The sequence below is a fragment of the Galeopterus variegatus genome, unplaced genomic scaffold (assembly GCF_000696425.1).
Source record: "Galeopterus variegatus unplaced genomic scaffold, G_variegatus-3.0.2 Scaffold5783, whole genome shotgun sequence".
In the NCBI taxonomy this organism is placed as follows: Eukaryota; Metazoa; Chordata; class Mammalia; order Dermoptera; family Cynocephalidae; genus Galeopterus; species Galeopterus variegatus.
In genome coordinates, this window is record NW_007731894.1 from 79901 (window position 1) to 89250 (window position 9350).

At 56.0% G+C, this 9350-nt stretch overlaps 1 protein-coding gene across 1 annotated transcript in view; it reads right to left on the minus strand.

Annotated features, from left to right (window-relative positions):
• The window catches only part of CAPN9 (calpain 9), a 41285-nt gene that overhangs the window by 14055 nt on the left and 17880 nt on the right, over positions 1-9350 (minus strand). Inside the window, exons 7-12 of the mRNA XM_008589971.1 lie at positions 8508-8593; positions 6436-6513; positions 3493-3653; positions 2492-2649; positions 2153-2361; positions 283-319 (exon numbers count right to left, since the gene is read on the minus strand). Coding sequence (XP_008588193.1) covers positions 283-319; positions 2153-2361; positions 2492-2649; positions 3493-3653; positions 6436-6513; positions 8508-8593 — 729 coding nt within the window. The remainder of the gene's footprint in view (positions 1-282; positions 320-2152; positions 2362-2491; positions 2650-3492; positions 3654-6435; positions 6514-8507; positions 8594-9350) is intronic.

A 9350-nucleotide genomic window follows, 5' to 3' on the forward strand; every position in this document is an offset into this window, starting at 1 on the left:
CCCCTTCAGAAGCAGCAGCTGCCTCAGTTGGAGCTGGCAGCAGAGAGAGGAAGGTGACTTAGCAGAGCTTGTCCCAAGCCCCTCTTCGCTCCCACACGTCCCGCTGGGCCACGACCAGAGGCACAGGCCTTGGCCCCCAGGGGGTTACAGTCACAGGCGCTTACCTGCCCCCAAGTACCCACTCCCTGAACTTGAGAGTTTTAAGTGACACCATGGTCAGAAGGAAGGTTTCCAGAACCATCAGCGGAACCTCATCCTCCAGAGCAGCGTCAGAGGACTCACCTGAGGAAGGTCAATGTCTACGTGTCCATCCATTTCCCTGCAGGGGTGGAAGGGATGCTGCCTCAGCTGGGCATTAACTCCCACGGGGATCTGCACGGCTAAGGGACCCTGAGCTACGGATGGTGCTGGACCATGAAGCCCTCTTGTGCAGACCCCATTCGTGGACCCCCACCCCGTCCCTCAGGCCCTGCCCGGCATGCAAGTGACAGGCACACTGAGGTGGGCTTGCAGCTTCTGGACTTTCAGAAGTGGGAGAGGTTAGACCAGCCCCAGTCCAATTCCTCGAAGCTCCTTAACAGGCACCACGTGGAAGCGCTACGTAGAGCAGCGGTGCCTCCAAGGACCTGAGCACGGAGCAGCTCCACGACACACTGCCCCATGCACTCTGCTTCTCCAAGGGGACACAGGCACACGTTCACTGGGGACCAGTCACTCAGCCTAGTGAGGGTTACTCATNAAAAATAAAAATAAAAATAAAAAATAAAATACACTATTAAGAGATTCCCCCCTTCAGAAGCAGCAGCTGCCTCAGTTGGAGCTGGCAGCAGAGAGAGGAAGGTGACTTAACAGAGCTTGTCCCAAGCCCCTCTTCGCTCCCACACGTCCCGCTGGGCCACGACCAGAGGCACAGGCCTTGGCCCCCAGGGGTTACAGTCACAGGCGCTTACCTGCCCCCAAGTACCCACTCCCTGAACTTGAGAGTTTTAAGTGACACCATGGTCAGAAGGAAGGTTTCCAGAACCATCAGAGGAACCTCATCCTCCAGAGCAGCGTCAGAGGACTCACCGGAGGAAGGGCAATGTCTACGTGTCCATCCATTTCCCTGCAGGGGTGGAAGGGATGCTGCCTCAGCTGGGCATTAACTCCCACGGGGATCTGCAGGGCTAAGGGACCCTGAGCTACGGATGGTGCTGGACCATGAAGTCCTCTTGTGCAGACCCCATGCGTGGACCCCCACCCCGTCCCTCAGGCCCTGCCCGGCATGCAAGTGACAGGCACACTGAGGTGGGCTTGCAGCTTCTGGACTTTCAGAAGTGGGAGAGGTTAGACCAGCCCCAGTCCAATTCCTCGATGCTCCTTAACAGGCACCACGTGGAAGCGCTACGTAGAGCAGCGGCGCCTCCAAAGACCTGAGCACGGAGCAGCTCCACGACACACTGCCCCATGCACTCTGCTTCTCTAAGGGGACACAGGCACACGTTCACTGGGGACCAGTCACTCAGCCTAGTGAGGGTTACTCATGGGGCGGGGGTTTAAACGATGACAGAGTAAGTTGAGTCAGAATCAAAAAGACCCCCTGGGGCTATGTCCCTTATGCCCACCCTCTACTCCCCCAAGATGTAAATATCTCATTCCATGGGGGACCAGTTTTTCCCTCTGCCATGGAGCAACCAACGGCAAATAGGGCGGTAATGGGAAATCTTTTCCATAGAAGTGACTGGCACAAAAGAATTTTGCTAAGACAGGTGTAGGATGCTGGGTACGCACAATGGTCGGCCAACGTGTCAACATTTCTTTATACCGGAGCTGAGGGAACATGTCGTTTTTGAAATTTGCAACAGCCACCCTTGCATCGTGTCCAGAAATCAATTAGCATCCCTCCATGTGGCCCCAGCCCAGACGCTCCCTGGTAACGGGGTCTGAAACAGGAAGGGCTCCACCTGAGAGGGTCTTGTGGGCACGATTCTGGGAGCAGTCACTAAGAGTGACATTTTCACAGTTTGCTCAGGGAAGGGGACAGCAGAGCTAAAACAGAAATGTGCCCCACTTTGCAAATGAGCCCCCAGGTAGACGGTGAAGGGAGGGGTGGGGTCGTGGCTCCAGGACCACTAAATGAGCAGAGATTCTGGAACCTGTCCCAGTGACTCACTGGGTGATGGCTTTCTTCTCCGAAAAGATCCTCAGGCAGAAATCAGCTTCCTGATGAGGCTCAAACGTGCTGGGAATCAGGACGTATTCCCCAGGGGGCAGCTTGAACCGCTCGGACACCTCTCTCAGGTTGATGAAGCTTTTGCTTCTGGCCCGGGAAGCGTGGTACCTGAAGAAGTCTTTGTCCAGGCGTTTGCCTTTGTCTGGCCACTGCAGGGAGAAGGGGGGGGTGCGTTGGTCTTGGCTGTGGACTCAGCTTGGGGACAGGCCGTTGAGTCTCTCTCTTGATGATTTAGGATGTGGACGGTGACGATGGACCCCCAGCTGGGCTCCCACCCACCTCATAAATGGCATAGCCGATGGTCAGCATGTCGGCGCCAAATCTCTTGAGTTTCCTCCGATCTTTCTGCATCAGGGCTACGAGGAAAGTGCATTCCTTCTGCCCCTCGTCTGTCTCGGTCAGGGACAATTTTATTTGTGGATTCGTCCAAAAGGTATCTGCCGTTTGAAAGAGACAGACTATTTTCCCTTCCTTAAAAAAAAAAAAACGCAAAGAGGACACACACACACACACACACACACACACACCCCAAATCCTCCCAAACATGAGAAAACAATCCCTCCTCTGCCCCTTCCGATCGGTGCTCCCCCTGCTTTCTTTGCCTCATGCCCAGTTTCCCACTTGGCATTTCAAAGAAGAGTACAGTGGACGTGTGGCTGTCACAACTTGAGCAGGGGTGACCTCACCCCCACTCCGAGGGGCGACTCCAATGGGTCTAGGCCAGTCCCTCCCACCATAGAGAATTGGAACAAAGCCCATCTGTCCACGGCAGTCACAGGCAGCATGGCTCAGGGACTCCCCGGTTGGAGGGGAGTTGAGGACTGTCATTTGAGGGCCCAGGAGCTCTTGCTGCGTGTGTCAGGAAGCCCTTCTGTGACCGCAGAGAAGGCCAGACCGAGCGAGAGGCCAACGCAGGAAAGAGGACCGAGCAGACACTCACTGACGCGTGGCGCCGGAGCCCTGCTGGCACTGTGCTGAAGGCCACCCTTCTGCTCCTCTGAGCTTTCAATTGTGTAGGACAGTAAACCTTTTTACTGCCAGACTGCAGTGAGTTGGGTTTTCTATTATTCGTGGTGGAGAATAAACTAACTGGTCAAACAAGAGCGTTTCCCTGAGCAACCCTCAGCCAGCTTCCTCCTGAATCTCTGCAGCCTTCTTTACCCAGTCGCCCTGGAGTCCTGCCGTCTAACTCCACATTTCAGGCATTCCCTGGTCCTTTGCTGTCCCTGGGCTGGACAGGATGTGTGGGGGTGGCAGGGGGTGACAGGCAGACCACTTACCCAGGAAATTGCGGCAGCCCCCAGCCGTCGAGCCCCGCACCCAGCTTCCCTGGTGGACGGTCACCTCCCACTTATGAAGAGCGTCCTCCTCCAGGGCATCGGGAGTGAGGTTGCAGATCTCTACCTTGTCGAAATGGGCCTTGAAGTCCTTAAATGCCATCCTGCAATAAAGTGGGGGACACGTGAGGGGGGTTTGGGGGTGAGGAGCTGGAGAAAATAGCAAGAAAAGGTTAAAGAAAAGAGGCGAGGTGAAAAAAGATACAAGAAAGGTCGATTGCACACGATACGTGCTAGAGAAAGAAGGAGGCCAGGCTGAAGGACGGGCGTGCAGGGCGGGAAGCTGCTTTAAGCGGGGTACGGGAGCCCTCACTGGTCAGGTGGGCTGTTAGTGGGACCTGAAGCCCGGGAGCAGGGGCAGAGCTGCTCTTGGGGGTCCAAGCAAATGGAGAGCAACGGCCTGAGGCAGACAGGTGCTGTCTGTGTTCACGGGACCCCAGGAAGGCCACGGGGGCTGGCCCGAGGCGTCAGAGAGGGGTAAGATCCACGGGCAGCCGTGAGTCAGGCAGGCAGCAGGCTGTGGCTTTGCCTCTGAGAAGGTGGAGAGCTGTGGAAGGTGCTGAGCGCAGGGCTGCTGTGCTGAGAACAGGCCGCGGCGGCACAGGTGGCGAGTGAGAGCTGTCATCCAGCTGAGAGGAGGGTGCTCAGTCCGCGCAGGTAGCTCGGGAGGTGCCGAGCAGCAGCGGGGTCGAGACGTGCTCATGCTCTGCAGGCAAGACCTCCAGGACCCGCGGCCGGAATGGACGTGGGAGCGGAGCACAAGAGGCTTCCGAACCGAGATGCCCGGAGCAAGGCTCGCCGCAGAGGCCGGATGGCTTCACCCACATGTCACCTACCGCGCCAGGCTGCGGTGGCAGGTGTGGCTCCTTGGTGACGGGCAGGACGATGGAGCACTATGGATCTCAGGTTTCCTCCACCCAGCTTCTCCCTCTGCGCCAGACCTTCCTCCCATGGGCTGGACCTCGGACATCCTCGCAGACTCTGGTTTCCGCCCCTCCTCGTGTTTGGAACTCGTGATGGCGCTAGTTCCAGACCTCTTTCCTCTTGTGGTTTGCTCTTCTTGTGTAACTCGTGAACCGGGGCCTCTCTGCACTCGAAATTCAAGGTATGCAACTGTCTGTAATTTCCAGTTTGACAGCTTGTAGATCTCTCAAGCAGCTTGTGTGTTTTTCACAAATTTGGGGGGACTTGCATGCTCCTGAGGTAGAGATGGCTGGTGTCCACCAGCACAGGGCACTGCACCCCACCCCCCATTTATTTAGGGGTGGGGTATGAGCGATGATGTGTGTTACCTCTGGGTCAAGGCTTTCAGGAAGTAGGGGCATCTTCTCCAACTCTCCTTTTTCCTTTCTCTTCTATTGGCTGCATGCAAATGACCATGTGACCCCGGAGGATGGTGCAGACACACAGTAGAGGGACCCTGGGTCCCTGAGTCACTGCATGGAGAGGGCCATCCACAGAATCAGAACGTCCTCCTCAGACTGTTACGATAAGTGAGAAAAACTTTACCATGTTTGAGTCTTTGTACGTTTGGGAGCCTATTTGTTACAGCGGCTGCTGCTACCCTCAGTCACAGAACTCTGAAATATGTGATACCAGCTCAACAGTTGGGCAGGAGGGAACATGGAAATACTGGAGCTGGAAAGGAGATATCCATGTTACTCAGTGGTGAGACATTTAATACATCTATTGCCCATTGCTCTGGTCTGAAAGTTTGTGTCCCTCACACACACATACGTTGAAATTCATCCTCAAGGACATGGTCTTAGGAGGTGGGGCCTTTGGAAGGTGGTTAGGTCATGAGGGTGGAGCCCCCATAAAGGGGATTAGTGCCCTTATAAAGAGACCCCAGACAGCCCCCTCACCCCTTCCACCTTGTGAGGACACAGTGAGAAGGTGCCGTCTATGAACCAGAAGGGGGTCCTCACCAGACACTGCATCTGCCATGTCTTGATCTTGGACTTCCAGCGTCTAGAACCGTGAGCAACAAATGTCTGTGTTTATAAGCTGCCCGGTCTATGTTTTCTGTCATAGCATCCTGAACAGACTAAGACATCTAACAAAACATGCAAGGCAGGACAAATGCCCACTGCAGCTGTGCTCTGGGGGAAAGAAGGAAAAACCTGGAATATTGGTGTGTCACGGCTTTTGTTTGTTTTATTTTTTAAATGTTATAAGGAAGCGATGAGCTCAGGCAAGAATTCACTGGCTGGAGCGCACACGAGGGAAGAGAGACGGACATCGGAAATTTGTGCTCTTGCAAGGTTGGAAGAGCCATCTGCTTCTGGATCCCAAACAGAAAGAAATAACATTTTAAAAAGATTCCAAAGATAAAAGCCCATTAAAAAGTTTTACTTAAACAGAGATTCAGCCCTGTGGAAAGTCCAGTGTAGACATGTTTCCTTCCCATTTAAGTCTATAATTTTAGATGCTCTCAGGGTAGCTGCCGTCTAAGGTCCCCGGGGTCAAGTTGGGCATGGAGGGACTGGGCCTGTGAGCCGCGGGGCTGCCTGTCTTCAAATTCACTGTGCAAACTTGGATGACCGACAGCTCAGAGGAGGTCGGATGGCTCAGAGGAGGAACAGCTGGAGACCAGAGGCTCTGCCCCGCGTTTTCTGAATTGAACTAACTCCCTGGAGACTCCGAAACAAACCTACAGAGGGGTGAGTCCCCATCAAAACACGACTGAGGTTTAATTCCCTGCCAACTGGGGTGGATATGAGGGGTTTGAGACAGAGGGAATTGATTTATCAAAGGAAGGAAAAGAGAGAGAGAGAGAAAGACAGAGAGAGAGAGAGAGAGAGAGAGAGAGAGAGAGAGAGCTCCCTACGCCCAGGGCCTGTTATGCAGTTAATACAGAGGTAAAAACAGGGACGGGCACGGTACCAGAATTCCCCGTCATCCAGAGTGGTGTGACACAGACGCTTCTGCTCAGCCGGGCAGATGGAACGCCACTCAGGAGAGCTAGGAGCAAACAGAGCCGGCACTTAGGCAGGGGTCGTGGTGCAGACGGACGGTCCCCCCAGCACCCACATGTGTGTTATGTCAGGAGTAAGTGCACCCGGTGTCTGCTCTCTGCACCCCAGAAGTGCGCCCAGGGAGGCAGAGGCTGCAGAGCCACTGGCCCCACTGAGGCCGCTGAGAAAGCCCACCACCAAGTGCCGTGCCCACCAGGTCCCTCGGGGCCATCTGGACCTCCTATGGTGGAGACTGTCGTGGGACAATCACAAGGAGTTGAGTGCCCACGGTAGCTGCAGGGCGAGCTGGAAGCCACAGGCTGACGTGCTCCTGTCCTTGGCCTCCAGCTCACCGTGTCACCTGCAGCCTTGCTTGGCCTCTCCTCCTAGGTCATAAGCTGACACCTGGCAAAGCGATGATAATGTCCTACGTTTGCCAGGCACCTTCTCCGCGTGACCTCGCAGGAGGCCAGGCAGGGCTGTGTGAGGCGGGCACGGCCGTCCTACATAAAAGAGGGCACAGGTGGGCCCGTGGCCTCCAAACTCAGGAGCGGGGACCCCACGTTCGGTGTGCATGCTGCGAGCCCCACAGCCACCTGCGAATAGCTCGTATGGAGTGACCGCCACCGTGGGGCTACGCTCAACGTGGTGGCTTCTTCCACGTCCTGCAGATCCTCCCTCCAGGAGCTGAGCCCGAGTCGGAGGACTGGAACAAGAGCCACCATCTGCCTTTCGAGCCATCACCTTCTAAGTGGCTCACACCCAGATCATCAGCCTGACCCACCAAACGGCACCTCAGCTCTCACGGGACCTCAGGGCGGCCGCGGCCCCTGCGGCTGTGTGGGTGGGAGGCCAGCGTCCTTCCAGCCTTGACTCCCCATCAAAGTGCACCTTATTTCTCCCTCTGTGTAATTCCAGAAAAAGGGGGAAACGGCCCTTTCTCCTTCTAGACAGTTGTCTCAAAATCGAGGGGCACTGCGTGTGTTAGGACATGGTGCAGTCTCGTTGATTTTGTCTCATTATGACTCTGTTCGTTCCGTGTCTGCCAGGAGAGGAAGTCCAATCTCTTCTCTCCTTTGAAATCTGTCTGATCCGAATCTGTCTCCTCCCAGGGCCTCAGCTCTGAGAAGGTGAAGCCAGGGACAGGCCAGGGAGTACAGGACCAGAGTCTTGACGGGGACACGGCCGTCTGAGCAGTGTGCGTGCTCTGCCCTCACACTGGGATCTGTCTAATAAAGCCACCGACATGCTGATGTTTGATGACCCGGTGGCTTTGTCTGGACTGAGGACAAACACTGGCTCAGTTTTCCTCAAGTTCTAGACTAGCTTCAGGGCCCCCCAGAGACCCGTGGGCCATGGGTGGGGCAGGGAAGGGCTGCACGCCTGAGATGGCCAAGCAGGAGCCACAGCTCTGGGTGGCCCTGCCATGCACCTGCCCAAATGTCCCCAGCTCCCAGTCACCTGAGCCACCTTCTGGGGGACAGGGGTGGGGGTGCAGGACACATACGGAAAGGCCGCCCTTTCTTTACAGCCGGGGGCCAAGTGGACAGCCGTGGTTAACTGCTCCGTGGCTGATGAGTGTCCTGCACCCCATCCACGTCTCCCCTCAGGGCCTCAGACGGTGGTCAGTGACCATCAGAGAGAACCCCACACTGAGCTACTTGGTGACATTTCAGGGATTCCCACACCCAAAATACCCATTGTGCACACGCCCCCCTCCGCACGTGCACACTGCTGACTGGAGCCACTCACAAGGGGAGACAGAGACTGTCACAGGGTCGTGGGGATATAAAACGTCACCAGGGGAGGTAAGACATTCATCGCCATAAATACAATTCGGTGAAGGTTATAGAGTCGTTGTAAGAGTCTTTTGAGATTCAAGTCTGACTGCAAGGTGGGCCCGAGGACGGAAGGGGAGGAAGTCAGCTCCCCAGAGGCAGGACAGGGCCCGGGAGGATGGCAGACCACAAGCCAGCTGGAAAGATGGGACGGGGGACTGACCTGTCGCTCCAGGACCCGTTCCACTCAACGTGGCCCCAAGGGTTCCGGACTCTGACAAGCTCGATGTTCCGGCCTTGGAAGTTTACCTAGAAGGGAAAAGCACCAGGAAAATGTGAACCAGTGACGCGTGGGAGCTTTGGCCCCGTCCACCCGAGCCCCGGGCGGTCAACCCCATCCAGGGGGGCTTTACCAAAAGCCTCTTGGCTAAAACACCGCGGAAGGTAAGGAAAAACGCATCCATTCTTAACGAGCCCTGGAATCGCCTCATTCCTGCTGAGTATACTTGCCAGCGATATTGTGGCAGTCACCCCAGAACGGTCACGCCACATGTGGGAAACCGAGTGAATCAGAAATTAGTGCACGTGGGGCCGGCCCGGTGGCGCACTCGGTAGAGTGTGGCGCTTGGGAGCGCGGCAGCGCTCCCACTGAGGGTTCGGATCCCATATAGAGACTGGTCCGCTCACTGGCTGAGCGTGGTGCGGGCGCGACACTGAGGGTTGCGATCCCGTTGCCGGTCGCGGTGCGGGCGCGACACCAAGGGTTGCGATCCCGTTACTGGTCACGAAAAAAGACAAAAAGGAAAAAAAAAAAAAGAAAAAAGAAATTAGTGCATGTGAATCTTCAGACACAGGCGTTTCTCGGAGTGGGCCGGGCCTCACGTGTCTGTCTCTGCCGAGTGCTCAAGACTTGCTGCGTTTTCTCCACCCTCAGCGTCCTGCTCACAGATGAGCGTGACAGCGGGAGCACATGCCGGGAGAGCACACACAGGTCCTCTAACTCCGGTATCTCCCACGGTCAGGGGTCATAGGAGGACGCCTGCTGTTTGCCTTCATGACCCTGAGC